Source organism: Phytophthora infestans, genomic scaffold, assembly GCF_000142945.1.
Source record: "Phytophthora infestans T30-4 supercont1.69 genomic scaffold, whole genome shotgun sequence".
Taxonomy (NCBI): domain Eukaryota; phylum Oomycota; class Peronosporomycetes; order Peronosporales; family Peronosporaceae; genus Phytophthora; species Phytophthora infestans.
Window position 1 is genome coordinate 494,672 of NW_003303690.1, and position 19,928 is coordinate 514,599.

The following is a 19,928-nucleotide window of genomic DNA, read 5'->3' on the forward strand; positions in this document are numbered from 1 at the left end:
CAGTCCCAAAGAAATCAACAGAATCAACTCAGACCGACTCATCCGAGTCTGCTGAGTCATTAAAAAAAACACTGATTGATGGATACTCCCAAACAAACCCTGAGGTCTCAACACCCCGCTTCGCCTCACGTCTGAGCGACAGCTCAACTCCAAATGTTCGCCCTGTGATGATCGATGTTGGAGTTGATAGCGGCGTGCAGATGGTAGATAGCTCAATTAATACTGATCGTGTTAATCAAACTGATAGAAATATTCAAGCGAGACCTCAAACATCTGATGTTGGTATCGATAACACACAGCAAACAGCTGATGTTGGAATCGACAATGCTCCAAGAATGTTAGATGCTGAAACAAACATGAAAAGCATGAAAAACATGGATACCGAAGATCAAGTGGAGGCGCGATCAAGGATTAAGAAATTGTTTACCGCCAATCCTAATTCGGTAGCGCTTCGAACTAAGCCAATTAAGCGTAAAACCGATAAGGATGACAATAGATACTTTCTTGGTGAAAAGGGGTCATTAATTGCAGCCAAAACGGGTAGAAAGAGTAAGACTTATTAATCGATTGACTGGGTGGCTACAGAGGAGAAGATTAGGGACATCTGGTATGATGGCGAAAGTAAATCAATCGATGAGAGCAGTTATATGAGACTTGAAGACCCTCTTTATCACGTTTCACTGACGAGAAAACGAAAAATCGCCGATTTAAGTGAAGGTGATGATGCATTCCGTTCAAGACAACGTCTTGAAGACAGCTTCGAGTTTGACACATCGACGTCAACCTCATTAGATCAAGTTGATAGTAGGAATCGATTGCTTTGGTCTATTTTTAAGAATAAAGCAGTGCTTGAGTCGGCTGGTTTGAAAAAGAAAATCATTCCTATCCTCAAGAGCATGAGTAAAACATCTCAGGTGGATAGAACTGGATGCGTGTGGATTGATGGTTCATCAATTAGTGTATTTGGTATTGATAGTGAAAGAGTCAAGCCAGCGATTACTAAGAACGTCGATTGAAGATCTACATTCCAAAAATTTATTGATTTAGTCAAAGATCGTGGCGATATCGATCTATTTACTAATGAAGACACCACCAAACTTGCAAAAGCCTTTGAGCCACGCGATGGTGAGGCTCGGCATAGAATTAAGCTTGGAATTGATGAAGATATGAATAGTTCTCTAACTAATGCTGATAACGATGCGAAGAAGATTCTCATGGTTACAGCAAAATAGCATCTGAAGGAGTTCGAATTCCCTTTAGACTGAAACCAATAGTAGATACCAAAAGTGGTGTGAAAGCTAATCAAAATTTCTACTTTAGTGAGCCTACCGCAGCAAAACCATTTTACATTAGAAACCACGAAAACAAAGCGGTTTCTGGCAAGGTTTTCAACGATCTTATGAAAACCATTAGATGGATGGATACTTTCAATAGCCTGATGACCGGGTTTGAAGACATAGAGCGATGCGTCTATGAGAATGATGATCCAGCATTGAAAAAAATCTCGAAGCTTATCTTCAGCTATTGAATCGAGCGATCCTCGACAATACAAAATCGACAGATACATCAGCTCGAATCAAATCCTCAGAGGGTACTCAATATCGCGATGACACTTTGCAAAAACTCCACGATGAGTCAGAAGCCGCATTCCAAAAGTATGGCGAAGCTCAGAGGAAATACGATGAGGCGAAGCGAACAGTAAAGGGTAAGAACTCAAAATCCGCAAGATCAGCGTTGAAGGCGGCAACCGCTGCCATGAAAGCGACCAAGGCTGTCTATCAAATCAAGGCTAAAAGCTACTCCGATGCTAAAAACTACACCGAGGTTGATCAATTCAGTGATCGACAAGACGAGCGCACGGTTCGCCAAACTGTGAATAACATGGTTGATCGAGTGGGGTCAGCGGTTAAGAGGAATCTTCAGGGTCGTGGGTTAAGAGGAGCCGGTGTTGCTCCACTCGAAGGTGTCGTACGACGCGGTCGTACATACAACCTCAATGAGATTCAAGGCTTAGCTACACCTTCAGCTTATGTATAACGTCAGCTCGGAAGCAAGTATATCCGAATTCCTGACCTTGATAACAAAACCCTTGTCATTATTCAGCCTAATCGCCGCAAATGCGGACCCAAATGTCAAATCAGTGATAGTCTACAATCAATGATCCGAACTCTTGTGTATAAAAATCATATCGATCAAGCTTCATATGACAAGCTCAGTATCGATGATAGAAAACTGTTCAAAGAGATCCTTGCGATTACACATCTTCAGTATAACTTCCATGACCACCTCGAGGATCCGTTAGACTCTCTAAGAGCTGAATATGACAAGCTGAAAGGAGAGCTTAAATTAGGCAATGATAATCCTTCAATTATCAAACAGCTTAAGAGTCTCTCAGTGGATATGTACAGCGGACGTCTAATTTCGGATTCTGAGTTTAAGGAAATTATCACGCGACTACAATAACCATGTTCTTTTTCAATCCCCGAATTATTTCCAGCTCAGGCGGTAGATATGGCGACAACGCTGATTTCAACGTCGCAGAGCTAAAAGCCATCATGAAAAATCTAATCATCCATGACCGCCCTTAAAAGACCCAGGCAGCTGTTTGAACAACGGATCTTGACAAGACGCTCAAGAAAACGGATGCGTCAACCCAGACGGAAGGAGGAAAAGTATGGGCATACTCAACTAAAAAAAATCGAAGTCTGTAAAGACGTTTGCTATCTAAGCAATACCAGATCTAACAGCTTTATTCGCCATTCCGCGATATATACTAATTTTTTTCTCTCCAACATGTATTTCCATGATAGCATCTTCCCCCGTCTTCGCATCTCTGATAGGAACGAGTGCACTATCTCCGAGAGCTACGATCTGATCAGCGCGCATGAATGTGGAAGCAATTGCCTGAGTAGGTTCATCAGCAGTTAAATTCGATTTAAGATCTTTGCTTGGTACGCAACCCATTTCTTGTATATTATTACCAAAGAAACTTCTTAGCATAGAAATCCGCTGATGGTTCTGGGTAATCAACTTTGTGTCTAAGGTAGTATCAATGACGTCTCTCCTCATCATTATGATCAAGATGACTAAAAGCCTTCAGAGGCGTTTGATCCCGATATTGGGCGTATCCACGAGTCCCGAAATTAACCTTGCGCAACTTTCCCGTATTAAGACGTACCCATACTCGATACTTCTTGATCTTCAAAGGGCTTAACTCCAAGCGCTCAATCCTCATGACTCTATATTAGCCAAACGATCTTTTAATCTATCTATCTCACCCAAAAGATGCTGAATCATCTTCATATTATAAGCCGATATTCGACTGTAATCAACGTTGAGCTGTTGCTTAGCTGGTTCAAGGCTTGGGTCTTCTCCCCCTTCAATATCATCTCTGTTAAAGATCCATATCAAATCAGTTAGATGGGCTGAGACCAAATCCTGAGCTATGAGACCGATTTCTTGTCCAGGCTTGTTTTCCGACTCGATCCAGTCATAGAGCTTGACCTCACAGCTATCGTAGAGCCGCTTCACACGATCAATTGGGCATGATTGAATATTCTTTTTAAGGCGTCGATCCGACGTCATCGCCATGGCTGTACAGGCAATGTATCCTCCGAATATACCCGCTACTGAATATGTGTTCGGGCCAAGAGCGGATTCTGTAGCTCCACTATCTGTTCTGAGGCGATACACTGTCGTTCCGCCTGCTCCAAATACAAAACTGTTGCTGCCAGGGACGTGCAGCGGAGCCGAAGGACTTGTAGTACCAAGACCAAGACGACCTGTGGTAGTTAGAATCATCGACGTCGAGTTATTGACCCCAAATTTGAGGTCGTTGTTTGTGATGTTCCCGATCCATGACGCGTTCGCTGTGGTTGATCGATTGCCATTATGGACTTGGATCTGGAATTGAACAGGAGTCGTATTCGACCCGGTTAGAGTCATCATTCGTGTGTAAGAACCATCAAGAAAGTCCAATCCACTACCAGTAATCGAGAATATTCATTCGTTGCTGTAGAGTTGATCCCAAGCTCTGTCAGCGATCCTACTGTTGTTATAGCTGATTGGTTTCCATACGCTAAAAACCCATTGATAACGCCGAAGCAGCTGATATCCCCACTCGTTGACAGATTATTGAGCGAGAGGGAAGTCGGAATAGATGTTAAAAAGCTTGATAGGTCATAATACGTCGAGTCCTGGCGCAAGTTCGTGCAGGTCAGAGTAGTAGCCGCTACCGAACTTAGGCCTCCGATATTCGAGCTTGAGTCGCATAATAGGAGTTTATTTGGCGTTGCGGTACCAAAACTAACTCCGTTTATGTATTCAAAAAGGCCCAAATCGTATATAGTCCCGTTCTGGCGATATTCTCGACAATCGATGTAGCTTGAAGTGCCTGTTATCGATATCGAGTGCGATGACCCACTGAACGATAAATTTCCACCGATCGTAAGACCTGATTAAGAGCCGAGAGACGTTATATTTGGTTAGGATCCGGTTTGTAGCGTTCCAGTAATAGTAAAAGCTCCAAAGCTATTAATTCCGCTGATATTGCCGGACGAATCGAGAATCAAAGTTTTGCTGTACGAAGCAGTTCCTGCTATTACTCTGCTAAGGTAGCCCATCCTGTAATCATCCTTGCTCAAATATAGTGTCTGCGCATAATCGTATGTTAGATAACCACTCGAGTCTAACGAAAGATAGAATGAAGGATTATAAATGGATGATTGAAATGTAGGCTGTGGATGTGAAAAACCGGAACTCATTTTGTTTAATCCTATATAGATCAAACGATTTTAGTCATGAATGCTATTCCTGACTTTGGGGCTTCGATTCCAAATTTTTTTAAGTCTGCTTCGATGGGTGATATCCCCGCATTGGATATGGAAGCTTTGTTTAGAATGGTTGTGCTCGGTCCAAGCTTTTCAGGAAAGAACAATCTTTGTATGTTTATTCTCAAGCATTCTCCTCACGTATTTGCTCATCTAACTATCATTGCTCATAATCCTCATCAGGAGCTTTATGAGTATCTCCGGGAAAAGTTGGAAGGATTCATCACATTTGCTGACCCAGATAGCCCTCCTAAAGTAGATCAGGTGCGTCATACTCCATTAAGCTCTAACAAACCGGAGCTTGTTATCATCGATGACTATAGCAATGATAAACTACTTCAGAAGAATATCTTCTCTCATTACTATACACGTGGGGGACACTTTAACCCAATGAACGCCGTAATCTGTATAATACGTAATATGACATGATGCAGGTTTATGTGAATCAACAGCTTGGACGCGGCGTCGTTTAGGCTACTACACCGCATATATAAGTTTGTATAGACCACCATGGGAGTTTTTATCATTACCGATCGGCGAGGGGGAGATAGAAAGGTATTATTCGAAACACATAGAAAATTCGATATAAACGGCCTAGAGGTTTCTAAATTCTAATGCAAGCCCTTTAGCTCCTCTCTGCCCAAAACCTCCACCACTCAACCAAAAATGCCGGAAACGATTGACAGGAAGGAGTTCAAGCGTCTGTGGGGGTCGCTAAAAAAGGCTGGTTGGCGGGCAAGACCCCCTTCAGGCCTCCTCTCCGATCATGCGTATCTCAAGCCTGGCGTGAAAGGAAAGCTAGACAACTACAAGGCTGACACTGATTACTTTATCGGTACGTTGTGTTTAGCAGTAATAACTACTCCCTCTAACCCTGTGTGGTGTAGGTCCCAAGCCTTTGTGGAAGTATGCTCTGCGTGAGGGTCTAGTACCTTTCCCCCCTCAACAATGTATGATACGTCCGATGAGGCCTCCAATGGGGAAGCTTGCAGCGTACACAGCAGCCAAACGACAAGAACCAATTCCCCCCACCACAAGTGACGGCAACTTGGAACGTCAGTATTCTCCATCCCGCTCAGAGCATCAACATACTGTCGACGTTACTACGGAGGATACAGAACAAGTCCGACCGATTGGTGATGATATTGCAGAGGATACAGAACAAGATCGGTCCTCCGTTTGTGTTACTACTGAGGATACAGAACAAGTTCAGCCGGTTCGTGTGGCTATTGCCAAGGATACAGAACAAGCGAGGTCGATTGTAGATGATACAGAAGAAGGCCACTTTGTCGAAAATACTGGTATCGCTGGTACAGATCAAGAGCTATCAGTTGTTGAATGTATTCCGGAGGATACAGAACAAGCTGGACCAACGGGTGTTCATATTCTGTCGGATACCGAATTTGACGACACGGCATCCGTGGGTCACGGCAAAGAAGAATCGAAACGTGGCAGTGGTGTTGCGAATGGCTTAGATGAATTTGATTGTGATAGCTATATGGATGCGTTACGTGGAGAGCTGCTCTTTGATAAGATTGATCCTGCAGATATCAACGTTGGATATGGATCCGCAAGTGATGTTAGTAGCGAGTTGGGTACTGAGGAAGAACTGGACGTTCCTGCGGAGCCTGAATCAGTGTATGAAAGCGAGGTAGATTCTGACAGCGACTTTGATGACGACTCCAGCGCGTTCCTGCAAGACGACACCAATATGCGTCAACTCACAGCCACAGGTTGGGATATATACGATGAGCATCATTCCGGTAAGTGCAGCACATACAGAATTGCGGATCATATCAAAATCTAATTCTGTATTTTACTGAATACAGGTGATGTGGTGTTAGATGCAGCGGAGTTGTACGACGGAAGTTTTGGTCCCACCAGATCTGCCGCTGCGTTCGCCGAGTCTCCTTTGGGAATTTTCTTCTATTTTCTTTCCAAGAAGATGTGGTTTGCGTTTGCAAAGGAGTCTAACGCGTATCGAGAGGAGTGTATTCCTGCTGTGGCGAAGGCGCAACGAGACAAGCAGCTACAGGCTCAGCGCAGGGATCCTGTGAAGTCGGTTCAACCTCTTGAAGTCTTAGAAGAGCAGCTGCGCAATATGAAACCAATTCAAGCACATGAAATTCTCCACGTGATTGGCCTTCTGATTGCTCGTACACTCTGTGGTCATACGGATGGCTTGGAAAAGCACTGGGCGACGCGGGAGGACGGTGCAGTACCACGCGGTACCTTCTCCAGATACATGAAACGTGAAAGATTCCGGTTAGTTACCAGGTACTTGCACTTCACCAAAAACGACCCTGCTGCCGCAGGCACAGACAAGGCTTGGAAAGTTCGGCCCATTCTTCAGGTTCTTGAAAAAACGTTTCATCGTGGCTATCGGCTGGGGCCTCGCATCAGTTTTGATGAAGGAACCATTCCTAACAGAAGCAAGTTCAACCCTGTGCGCGTCTATAATAAGGAGAAGCCTCACAAGTACGGGACTAAAGTGTACATGACGTGCTGCGCGGAGACCGGATACTGTACTCGGTAGGCGGCTTACTGTATTCTGTGTCTGGTTACTCTGTATCGTACAGAATAAGAAACCGAGTGCTTACCGTATGCTGTATTGTGTAACATATAGGATGGAAGTGTATCTCGGCGCTGTAGAGTACTCGAAAGGTGTGGCACAGAAGGCAGTCATCAGGAACGTGACTAAGGCGCTTGATGGCCAGGCCCATAAAAGGCTTATCATCGCCGACAATTTCTGCACGTCGTGTGCTGTATTGCTGGAGTTATTGGACAAGGATCTCTACTACGTCGGTACTCACCGCAACGAGCGGCTTGGGTGGCCCAAGCCGTTCAAAAAGTACTATCGGCAACTCTTCATGAGTTTTGCGGACATGGCGATAGTCAACGGTTTTATTTTACATAAAATTATTCTCAAGCAAAAAGGGCTGCCAGTGCCAACACACGCGCAGTATATGCGCCGACTTCATACCGAGCTTTTGGCCACGAACGAAGCCACACTGCGTACAAACACCAACACCGAGGACCTCGTTTCTGAGCCTATTCACACGCAACCGCACAGACTGCGAAACAATGAGGAAAAATACAAAGGCAAGAAGCGAAAAAAACCCAGAGATGAATCAACCGCCAGCAACCTCCAGCGTAAAGGGCAGAAGCGTAAGGGCAAGCGCCGCCAGCACTTGTGCAAAGTTTGCTCAGCCTTGGCAACTCCCCAGACAAAGAGCTTTGAAACCAGTTACTACTGCGAGCAGTGCACATCCAACTTCGGAGGCTACGTACCTCTATGTAACAAGTTTCGCCACGAGGAAACCGGCAACACGCTCACATGCGGCCAAATATGGCATGATTTGTGGCGCAACGGCACTGCCATCCCTGCTCACCTCAAGAAGCGTATTCGCTTCCGCAAGCGAAAGAACTTCGAGATTTCGAGTGACAGCGACGACGGCGGCAGCGACGCGAATGAGGATTGCGTGGATATCCAGGATAGCGAGTAACTAGGCGTAGATAATGCAGCCCGTACACTCACCAATTTTTCGGCCAGTTCTTGCCTAGTTCTTCTTCTACTCTTGCTAGTCTAGAACTGGCCGAAAATTTGGTGAGCGTACGGGTGACGTAGTGGCACGCTTCGCCAGTCATTTAGGCGCAAACGAAGATTGCCCAGACCCATCAGATTCAGCGGGATACTCGAAGTAGAAGGATATGCGACGAAAGTCACGTCACATTTGCCCAATGAAATCATGACATTTTACCAGCCGGTGGGCACATTGTTGTTTTTCTACGACAGATTGCAGTCTATATGTACCTGGTCGCAGCGTTTTCGCTACATCCCATTGCGGACGGCTTGCAATGCATTAAGTTTGCAAAAGTGGCAGCTATAGTTTAATAAAGATAATCATTTACTCTGTATTATACAGAATATCGTGAAGCGGGCATTAGGTTAAACTCTCAACCATATTCCTAAGCCACAGCTACTTTGCCACTGATAAGATGATTCGGTTTGAATTCATAGTACGTAGCGATTCTAATAGCGAATTCGAAGCGCGATTTACAAGTGGTTGTAAAGGATTTTAACATTAAAGGCGTTGATGAGCGATCAATCGTCTATTACTACAATAAAGCCACGGAGCGCAAAGGACATATGCTGTTCGTGGATTCAGTCAAAGGTCAAATCAGATACAACTTTGATCGACCGATAGATATTGAGCAATAACTTTAGAATATTTTGTTTGGGTGAATCAATATACATATACCATGGCAAGTTTTGTTAAACTCGATTCCACTGACCTCGTTCAAGACAATTATAACAGCACATGGAAATACAGCTTTCCTGGTAGTGCTGCCAATTTTAAGGATGTGGTATGCGCGGTTTAATCGATTTCGATGTATAACTCTGAATACAACATCGATGCAACTCAGTTCCTGAATAACTCCTTCAAAATCGAGGTTCCGACAGTTGGAGCCACATCCACTGTATCTGTTATCCTCCCTGATGGACACTACAGCTATACCGATATTATTCGAAGCATTCAGACGGCTCTCGTAAATGCTGGAGCGTATTTAATTAATCCATCTGGTGAGAACGTTTTCTATATTCAACTAACGGAAAACAGTGTGTATTATGCTGCTCAATTCGATTTTAGCGCTACTCCAACGACACTTCCTACAGCCGGTGGCACTTGGACACGACCAGCAAGTGGGCTTTATTCGTCAGGCGGTACTGGTTTGCCAACAACAACGCGTGTCACTCGCATCATCATTGATAACGCCTCTTTTGGTAAAGTAGTAGGATTGACTGCTGGTACGTATCCTTCAGCGTCTGCAACGGTTTCAAGTGCTCAGCTGTCAAATACCATTCCTCAGATTCACCCAACCTCGAGCTACATCGTTCGATGCGACCTGATCAAAAACGAGTATGTTGCCTCTGGTGATATCCTTAGTGCGTTTGACCGTGGTGATGCTCAGGTAGGTCAATTAATCAGCTATAAGCCGAGTCAGTATGCTTGGATGAACTGTCATAACGGCGCGAGAACGTCTAATACGATCAGTATTTATAATCAAAACGATCAAAAGGTTAAGTTCCGTGATACTTCTGTCTCGATCATGTTGTTGTTGAGGCCAAAAAAATAAGCATTCAATGATTTTTTTTCTCCCAATCCGCAGAATAGGGTGGAACTAATTTAATCGAAAAGAGCCAGCAATCATTGCTTTCTTACGTTTAGCACGGAGTGCAGCCATCTGAGCCTTCATTTCGGGCGAACCTTTAGCTGGTTTCTTAGGGACTCCTACACCATAGCGTCTCTTTACCTCACCTCGAACCGATTTGATCAGGTTCTCATGCTCTGGCTTGGTTGCTTTTGATAGTAGAAACTTCTCGCCTGCATTGACTGCATCAGTTAGAATCCCCTTACGTTTAGCATACCCGAGAGCATTTTTTGCCGCCTTCTTAACATCCGCTACCGAAATACGACCACCTTCTTTCTCTACATCGAGCAAGGCTCGGACGTAGGCAGAGTTTTGAGACTCTACCAGGGGTATCGCTGTCAGAGTCATATACTCCAACTCCTGTCAATGACTTAATAGCCGCCCTTGCGGGGATTCCTGCTTGAGGGGCTCCAAACGCTGTAGCAATAGCAGGCACTGCCGCATCCAGACCCTTGCTCAGCAAATCACTATCTTTTACGAATTTGAATGCTGTCGATAACCCTGATTTGACTCCAAATGGATCCTCCTTATGGCTTCTTGTAGCCTTTCTTGATCTCATGCTTGGTAATGTCAAGTCTAACCCCACGACCCGCCTTGCGTGCCTTTAGTGCTTTCTCATACGAAGCTGGGTGGAGATGGATAACAGAGCCTGAACCCTTGAGTTGATCAGCTGTAAGACTTAGCTTACCTGTCTTGAGGGCTTTAGTCAGCTTGGGAGCTGGAACATCGCTGGAAATCGTCAATTCGCGATACATTATTGCTATATTTCCTGAAACATATTTAATACAGAATTGACAAATTCAGATCTTTGAATCGATTCAATAGATTCATCTTATTTTTTTGTTTGCAATATAGCCATAGCATGCAAAACGGACCACAATAATCGCCATAAGTGCCTTGATATTGTTTGGGATTGTATCGCCCGATGCCCTACTTCGTAGGTGCCGCTTCCCCCATTGAATCAAAGAATTCTCCATCATGAACAGCCTGCCAGTGTCCTACATCGAGATTAGGCGATCTAAGTAGAACCAGATATGATCCTTTCTTCGGAAGCGGCTTTGTGATCTCATTTGACTCAAAGATAGCATCGAGATGAACCCCAATACGCTTGGCAAGTTCAATTAGATCATGATCGGATGTAATAGGCTTGACGAGTTCCATAATAATTATATTTGATAAAGTATATTACGTGCCATATAGAATCTCAACGATGTCTGAAACACAACTTTCCGACCAATATCTTTACCAGAGCTCGCTCAAGAGTGATCCGGATATTAAAGTCTCCTCTGGCAAGCGCGTGCCTTTCGTTATCGATCTTAATCAGGGGTCATACCAAAACGGTGTTATTACTATCGATGCAACATCCCAGCTTAATGGAAGTGAAGGATTTGCTTCGCTCCGTGATGCCTACATTATGCTACCATACAAGGTATCGATGAAAAACACTCATGCTCCTACTGTTCAGGCTAATCCTGCTAATTGTTTTTGCTGGTCGCTGAAGTGCGGAATATAGGAGTGTGATCGATTCGATGAGTCTTGAGCTGAATGGTAAGACTATCGTTTCTATGGCTGACTACAAGCTGTTTTGGAGCAATATTCGTGCTCAGACTGGATATAGTCCTCCGTATGTTGAAAAGCATGGTGCAGAGTCTTTCCTCTTCCCTGATGCTGCTCAGTCGTCGAGGTACAGTGCTACGGGCTCTTTTACTGGAGACGGGTATTCGAATAACACAGCGTTCTCCTCCTCCTTCACCGCCGGCGCTATCTCTGCCACAGCTTCAGTAGCAAATGATGGTTTTGTTAAGCACCTTCTTTCGAACCCATTAAATGCTGGAGCTGACTCATCTACGTCGTGGCCTTCCACTGGTGCCGCATCTGCTACAACCACCATCGCCAATCAGCTGGGACGTGGCGCTTTCGTGGCGGGTGGCTATGCTGCTGGCGCTATCATGGGAACGTGGAACTTCATGCTAAAAATCAAGCTTGTTGATCTCCACCCGATTTTCAAGGAGCTTGATCTTATGGCTAACCCTCAAATCCGTCTTCGTTTCCGGGTTAATCAGGGTACTGTAGCTATTGATGCTGAAACTTCTCGTTATATGACGCTTACAAGTACTACACTATCGAGTGGTAATACATGCCCTGTAATGATTGCTTCGTCGGCAAGTAGTAATCCTATGGTTAGTGTTCTTTCAGGTTCAACAGCTGGTTCTACTGCTGTTTCATGGGGTGCTGTCGTTAATGCGCTTGAACCTACTATTGATGGAACCTACATGCCTTTCACGACTTCTCGACTGTATGTCCCGTTTGTTCATTTATAGAACCCTCAGGCTATCATCTCGAAGCCAGTAAAGAAGGTCCGCTACAACGACCGTTATGCACAGTGGTTTTACCAGCGCGCCGGTATTGGCAAGCAAGGGACACAGCTTAATGCTTCTTTCGATCTGCAACTTTCGGCTTCTGTAAAGAATGCGAAGTACGTCATTCTTTTACCATTTGGTGAGCAAACTGGAAACTTTACTACTGCTGCTGTTCAACAGTTTCAGAGTCCGTTTGATACGGTTCCTTGGACACTTCAGCCTGGCTCGAGCATTCGCAACTTCAATGTCCGTATCGGTTCGACTCAATGCTTCGACATTAGTCATGACTACGATTTCCACCAATTCACAAACGAGTTCGCTAAAATTGCTGCGATTAATGGTGATCTGACCCCTGAGCTTCTGAATGGACTGCTTGACTATCAGACGTGGTCTCTAACTAACCGCATCCTTATCGCTGACGTTAGCCGCCTGACGGAGCGTGATGTACCTCAGGCTATTCAGATCCAGGGTACAAACGCTGGTTGCCAGGGAACAAACATGCTTGTTTTGGTTGTGAGCGAACAAGAGCTCTCCTACGATCGTCTAACGGGAGAGGTTTTAGATTTTACCACGGCTTAGTTAGAATGTGTTTAGTAATTTCTGTCATAGGCAAAAAAACATTTTTTTTTGTCGCTTAATTAAGTTCGTTGAGTAGTTTAGGGCATTTCTCAATTACGAATGGGTTCTTACGAAGCCAATTGATATAATTAGAATCGGTGCGACTAATTTGCTTTAGCGTCTTCCCCTTGTACTTGCCCCAACTCATCATATACGAATTATCATTGCTAAGAAACTTGAAGTGAAGGAAAATCTTGATATCCTCAGTAATATTGAGACTGGGTTGGTTGTGCATCCATCGACAATATCTGGGATCATAAGCATATACTTCTTCGATCGGTGTGCCCTTGTATTTTCCAAAAGTTAGTTCGTTCGACATGTTATTAGTTATGTGTATCTATATACATAGGGTCTTATTTTTTTTTGAGAAAAATAAATTAATTCTGAAATTCAGACAAACTGGTCGAGCGGTTCTGAAACTACCCTAAGATCGAAAAGACGTTGCTTTCGCTCTCAGGTGGTCGAGAGGTTGCGTCGCCAAAATACCAGCTGCCTCGAAAGAACGTTCCAGAACTGGTCTCGGTGGTAAATTACGGAAAGTAAAAAAACTGCCGGCGTAATGTTCCATGTCATACTACTAACGTTTCTATCAGCTTTTCGATTTGAGTTTTCAGCCACTTGATCCGCTTGGTAACGGTAGACGACAGGAATTTTAACCTCTTCAGCCTCCAAGTCTAGATCTCTGCAATAGTCCGACAAATACCGGATAGATGACCCAAACACACCCAGATCTGCGCTTTCAGATTTGGGATCGATCTGAGAGGGTTTCTTACAACGAATCACTCACCTCCATAATAAACCAACGGACTTCATCAAGAATAGTTCCCTTTCATTTACTTTCATAGCTTTCCCATAACCATATTTAGGAGTGCAGCTTGAGTATTCTCATCGCTTAAGCCATCGGTGTCATTTCCACGGCCGAACGGCCAGTTCCTCCTTGACTTTTATTTGGATCATATTTCGATCATCACATAAATGGCCAGCTGATCAAATCCCTTGACCCTGTCAAAAGTTGATCAAATCCCTTGACCCTGACGAAAGTTGATCAAATCTGAAGTGACTTGAAATTGTTTGGTATACAAGACCTTCTACATGCATTTCTATATATACATCAAATTGTATATCTTTACTACTCTACGTAATCTACGCGTTCGTCGTTAAGGTGTCTGCACTTCCTCCAAGTTCCACAGGGACAGGGAGATCTAGTGGCTCAGGAGCTAGGCGTTGCCGTTTCTTCGCTCGGGACTTTGACATATCCTCAATTCGGCTGACATAGCGTTTCGATAGAGCTTGGATTATGCCGACAAATGATGGTAGAGAAGGGTGTGGAGCTGTTAGCTCCGCGTTTATCTCACGGTTAAAACGCTCTAAAATATTATAAGTACGACTTGCCATAGCAGCACCCACCTCATGAACATTTCAAACACTAGGTGTGAATGTCTTCAGCCACGTTGTACGAAAATACGACCAAAACCGCTTCCTCAACACGTCCGAATACCGAATGCTCTTGGCTACACACGTGTCTCTTATCTTGCCTTTCACAAATTTGATACCTTCGTCTTTGATCTTCTCGTGCGGAATGACACTCAGCATATCCAGACTGCCCTTACTCATTGCAATGACGACCTCACTTTCAGGGAGGCTTAGTGCCTCCATCTTCCTTCGGCAGGCCAGCTTAAAGTGAAAGTAGCAGCCGACGATATCTGCATCTGAAAATTGAACTTGTGCTGCCTTTTACAATCCGGCCTCAAAGTCGCAGACCCCCATGCTCGGCTCGATTTTGTCGTCTGCAGCGACATTGACAGCCTCCATCAAATGCCAGTACGTATCTTGGGTCTTTGACGTGCACAATGTATAAAATACAGGGACGAATAGGTCCGTTGCATGATCAAAAACCATCATTACCGCGCACTGGTAGAATGGGCGCGGGACGCACCTGAATGTCCGGTCGAGAGACAACGTAGTCTGTTTGTACTTCAGTAGCTTGATCAGATCAGGATGAGCTCAACCGACTAAGCGCTCTAGTGTTGTTCCATTCATATAGGACCTGTAAAATTGAAAGAATGGCTGTGGGGTCCCCGATACCAGTGACAGCGGCGAAACCTCCACAATACCATGCAAATCTGCACCAAAGTGAGCACGTCTCGCTCGGTGAACTCGCTGGAGGACTTACTCACGTGTAAGTCCGAATTGCACCAGTGATACTTCCTCAGGGTAGAAGTCGCTGCGAATCTGCTTCCAGATTCGTTCCGCCGTCAGGTCCATTCGAGTGATAGCCATCACATCAGTGGCCTCCTCCATGGATTCGGTAACATCTACTCCAGGTAATTCCACTCTACGCCGGTCGCAAGAATGTTCACCACGAATTTGGTACTCATTTGTCTTGATATCGTAATGTAACTTTGCCTTACATTTTGTACTCCGGCAGGAGCTTCACCTGTACGAAATCTTAACCTCCAATTTATGGTAACCTGTAAATACGTGACCAGCTGCATGGACAACAGTGCGACGATGATGCTGAACACTGTTCGCTGGAACATGCAGTGTAATACCTTCAGCGGCTTCTCCGTCTGCAGGATGCCCAGTAGAAGGTGAATTTGATATGACACACTGGTGATCGCCTTCTCTACTCAAAAAAGATGGAGGTGATCCCCTTAAGCCGCCAGGAAAACGCTCGCTGCAGGCATCGCTAGAGCCTCGTTATGGAGTTGAGCTTCTTCCCCCCGAGCTGCACATTGTCGAGGACTGCAATCGCGCCGAGTGTAAGAGCTACAGCGACGACTTGGGCTTCGCGTCGACTCGACCAGCTCACGTAACTTGAGCTTCTCCGACGACTCCGTCTCTGATCATGTCCAACGGTACGATGAGGACTTCAGCTGTAGCGGCAATGCAAAGAGCGCCAAGACGATCTTGTGCCGCGCCAGCGACTTTCACGGGGTTGTACAGAAGCGATCTGGTGCCTTGGGCTATATCCTCGGAGAGACGTGCGCCGACGACTTGTACTGCGGCTTGGACTGCGACCGCGACCATAACTCCGCCGGCGACGTGGGCTGCGACCGCGACCACGACTATGACTGCGCCGACGACTTGGACTGTACTCGCGACCGGACGAGTGACGATGACGTGAGCTGCGGCCACGACCAGCAGAGTCTTGATGGCGTGGACCGTTGCAGTGGTCGTCGACACACCAACAGCTTGGACTGCGGCAGGAACGAGACTTACTTCAGCGACGTAACATACGTCACGAAGCTGAGACGCTCTGAGAGATTGGGTTTCGCATGCGCTCGGGGCTGTGCCGAGATCTCGCAGTGCTCTGGTGCCTTGGACTGCACGGAGGCGAGCAGATAGTGGCCTCGTGAAGTGGTGAAGAAGGTGCTGGAGACGCTACAACTTGCTGGTTCATGGTCGTACAGGAAGGGCGCTACTTATCTTCGTTGTCGGGAAAGTGTAAATGACGGAGGTGGTCGACCACACATATCCATACTTAAGATGGATATTTGATCAAATCACTTGACCAGGTACGAAATAGAAGGTTGACCATTTTTGTGATGATTGAAATATGGTCCAAATAAAATACTTCGCACGCAACAATCGCAACTCTGGAATAAATAATGACGTTGACGGAGCATTCATTCCCAATACATCCACCATCTTTGGTTTGGGTCCAGTGTGGCATCCAGGTCTCATACAGAGTCTCCTGAGTAGGATTAAGAAAGTAGAACTTTGCTGTCGATCTCTTTTTGTCCTAGGTCATCTCCAGTTACAGAATTTCAATTAATCCTTTCAACATGCTCATCAATCTCCTCATCCTCGTCATACGTCTTGTAGCTGTAGCCGTGGAGCAACCGGTCCATAAAAAAGCGCAATTTCTTGTCGGTCGCAGCGAAAGTATTCGCCCCCAAGGGAGCACGAAATCTCGCACGGTTAGCACCTTTAAGACACTTCGAACCAAAGAGTTCTTTACTATTTTCAGTGTACTCATGCTCCAAAAGAAGAGCAATGGAATCATTTTTTTTTCATCTTGCTAATGGCTTTGGCAAGGTCTTCATTCAACGATTCATCCGGGTTTAGCTTCAATGGGAACATCATTGAAAGTAGACAAATTAAATACTGTTGTACACCTGTACAAGGCGAAACCCCTTTGTCACGTTTTCCCAACGCATGCTCAGCGTCAACAGAGTGAACATCATAATAAGCGAATAACGCCGAGCTACCATTGGCTTTACCAAAGTCATGTCGATACTTCGCCTCGTCGTCTCGGTATTCTGGTGCTTGAGAAAATGTTCGCCTTCTCCATATACCAGTAATTTATAGAATTACATTTTCTCTATTAATACGTGCTGCCACGGCCAACATTCGTCCAGATGTACCTATGTATACCTTTCCATTATCCAGACGGTATACGTTTGAATTAAACTCGAAAAAACAAGGCGGCTGTTCCAGGTCATACATGTAAATAATCAAGAATAATCCTGGCGACACAATCTAACTTAAATAAGTATCCATATATGAAGAAGATTTGCTGAGGACGTGGGAAGATATGAACGTGGGGCTGTCGTATAACCAGGATTTAATCCTATTGTATCCAGGACTAAGTCCTTGTCACAGATTCGTACAGTAATGAATAGACCATTTAGCATGATTAATCAGGTATTTAGCCATGATTTAATCCTGGCAGCTGACTTGAAATCTGGATTCCTGTCTGCAAATGCAATCACTTTACGCTCACTACGACGAAGCCCTATCAATGCTGCCTCTACGAAAAGCTCCATGTCAAATTTACAGAGTTGCAAGGTAAAACTAACTTGTATTCAATGAAGTTAAAGACATGCATTCAATGTAGTTAATGCACGCGAGACTTACAACCAGCACAATTAGCTTGTCGATGTCGCGATAATGGTTGAAGCGATTTCTTCGTCGTTGTCTATATTGTCTTCATCGCTCGGGGCCTTGTCTTTTTTTTCTCGTCGTCGTCTGCGCCGGGTGTTGCTGCACCCGAAGCGTCATCCAAAGGAAGCAGACGACCCTCCAGCAAGTAGAAGAATAAGTTGACGCGACGTCTCGTGAGCGACTTGTCACTGATATCTACGTGAAGTCCAGGAACGGCCTTACAGAGGAACATCCAGCACACGTACACCCCGCAGCTGGGCCCGTCGAACTGGATGGGGTTGTTTCGCGCGATCACGTTGAAATCTTGCAATCCAGAGATCTTGAGATTCGTCGCGACACCCCTAGCAGTGTTCATGTATGGATCTTGGTTTAGCAGATCGTAGTAGTAGACTCTCTTCTTCTTGACCTTGACCACCACGCAGCACCAGTGAAAATTGTTGAAGCTCAGTGGTAGCAACACAGTTTCGACGGCGCCATCGGCTGCATGTTGTAGAGCTGCCGCTTGAATCGCTGCATTCACCGGATGCCCTTCGCTATTACGCGTCCGCTTGGATTTCAGGAGCACAGACTGAAACCCAGCAAACTTGCATGTGGGGTAATCTTCCGATAAACACCGGCACAACGCGCGTATAACAGCGTCGGTGAGCCATGTGGGCGGGATCGCGCTGTAGAGCATTGCGTAGTCGTAGTCTGGGAGGTTCGGAAGCCCTGTGATCCGCTCATATGGGAAGGTCTCCATTACTTCGTCTGCCACCTGCTTAATAATGTCGTGCTGTTCGATAGGGAGCGCAGAAATAGCTTCCTTCACAAGCCATTTGTGCATTCCGACGCCGTTCTGCACAACGGTCTTCAAAGTGTGGATGCGCTAGAATATCTCAATTTGCCTGCGCGTAAAATTACCAACATCCTTGATGGACTCAGCCTCCACCGTTCCTTGGGTTGGCGATCTCTGCGTACTGGAAGCTTGGCTGGACTGCGAATCGACAATCGATATCACCGTCTCGACGGTGTTTGACACAGGGATGACATTAACACACGCATCCAACAGGTTATTGGGGAGGATGTAGAACGGATCCTGGATTAAAACAGGATTCTTCTGTGTCTTGAACTTTGGCTTTTTCTTCTCTGCTTCAGTGTGTTTGACGAGGACGCCCGACAAACTTCTCTGCGTTTCGATCAATCCAGGCTTCTGATGTTCAAGGGCGTCTAGCAAAGCAGTCAAAGTTACCTCTCCGGTAGTCTTTCTACCCGCCTCAGTAGCTTAGTACCATTTTCGGTTCTTTTTTTCGCCAGCGCTAGTAGCGTTCTTCTGTTTTGAGGTCTCCTTACCTTCTTGGCTTTAGGATTCAATCGAATCGTCATTTCCGTGCTTGCAGTAGATTCTCTAGAAGCATTATCTTCATCTTCACTGGAACTTATGCCAAATTCGACCTTGACTTGTTTAGAAGTACAGCTCTTCTCACCATCCAACCGTTCTTCACCATCCTCATCTGTACCGCCGCCGGGACATTAACAGAAGCCATTTTTGCTGGCGAACATTTCGCCATTGACCCGGGATAGACCGCAACATGTCGTCAAACTCGGAGTCATCTTTGATATCCGCCATTTCGTTGGCGATAAGGTGTGTGGCTCTTACAGCCTCCCTGTAGCGTTCTGATTGGGTCCTCAGCTTCTTGACCCCAGATCCAGGATCTTCATTCGTAAGTTTTCGTACGAGAATTGCTTCACCTTCCTTAGAGATGGTGAAGTGGTGGTCCATCTACAAGACAGGTACGCAAGAAAATCCTGGATATTCCTGTATAATGCATACCCACCTCTCGTCAATTCTTCCCAAGGAGTACTAGAGCCCCGTGCCTTAAAATATCTTCTGTACGCAATGGTGTGACGACATGGCAGCTTCATATTCCTTTAAATTTTTTACAGTCGCATCACCAATCCTTCAAATTCACCTTGTGCTCGGGCAATTTCCAATCACAACCACAGTGACACATCCACTCGAGTCCTTGGTATAGTTATA

The 19,928-nt window shown here is 45.4% G+C and overlaps 5 protein-coding genes across 5 annotated transcripts; 3 read left to right on the plus strand and 2 right to left on the minus strand.

Moving 5' to 3' along the window:
* Nucleotides 1–4,799: 4,799 nt before the first annotated feature.
* PITG_18557 (uncharacterized protein) lies at nt 4,800–5,223 on the plus strand (the record flags this gene model as incomplete). Its single annotated transcript, XM_002997617.1, has 2 exons — nt 4,800–5,097; nt 5,153–5,223. The coding sequence occupies 2 exons, from the start codon at nt 4,800–4,802 to the stop codon at nt 5,221–5,223; spliced, it is 369 nt and encodes a 122-aa protein (XP_002997663.1).
* Nucleotides 5,224–9,221: 3,998 nt separating this feature from the next.
* On the plus strand, nt 9,222–9,968 carry PITG_18558 (uncharacterized protein; the record flags this gene model as incomplete). Its single annotated transcript, XM_002997618.1, has 1 exon — nt 9,222–9,968. One exon carries the CDS (start codon nt 9,222–9,224, stop codon nt 9,966–9,968), a length of 747 nt encoding a protein of 248 aa, XP_002997664.1.
* A 45-nt stretch (nt 9,969–10,013) lies between these two features.
* PITG_18559 (uncharacterized protein) lies at nt 10,014–11,204 on the minus strand (the record flags this gene model as incomplete). The annotated part of the gene is made up of 5 exons (XM_002997619.1): nt 10,014–10,321; nt 10,368–10,569; nt 10,625–10,812; nt 10,919–10,973; nt 11,028–11,204. The coding sequence occupies 5 exons, from the start codon at nt 11,202–11,204 to the stop codon at nt 10,014–10,016; spliced, it is 930 nt and encodes a 309-aa protein (XP_002997665.1).
* A 49-nt stretch (nt 11,205–11,253) lies between these two features.
* On the plus strand, nt 11,254–12,982 carry PITG_18560 (uncharacterized protein; the record flags this gene model as incomplete). The annotated part of the gene is made up of 4 exons (XM_002997620.1): nt 11,254–11,534; nt 11,578–11,842; nt 11,945–12,352; nt 12,398–12,982. The coding sequence occupies 4 exons, from the start codon at nt 11,254–11,256 to the stop codon at nt 12,980–12,982; spliced, it is 1,539 nt and encodes a 512-aa protein (XP_002997666.1).
* A 55-nt stretch (nt 12,983–13,037) lies between these two features.
* On the minus strand, nt 13,038–13,340 carry PITG_18561 (uncharacterized protein; the record flags this gene model as incomplete). The annotated part of the gene is made up of 1 exon (XM_002997621.1): nt 13,038–13,340. One exon carries the CDS (start codon nt 13,338–13,340, stop codon nt 13,038–13,040), a length of 303 nt encoding a protein of 100 aa, XP_002997667.1.
* Nucleotides 13,341–19,928: the final 6,588 nt, after the last annotated feature.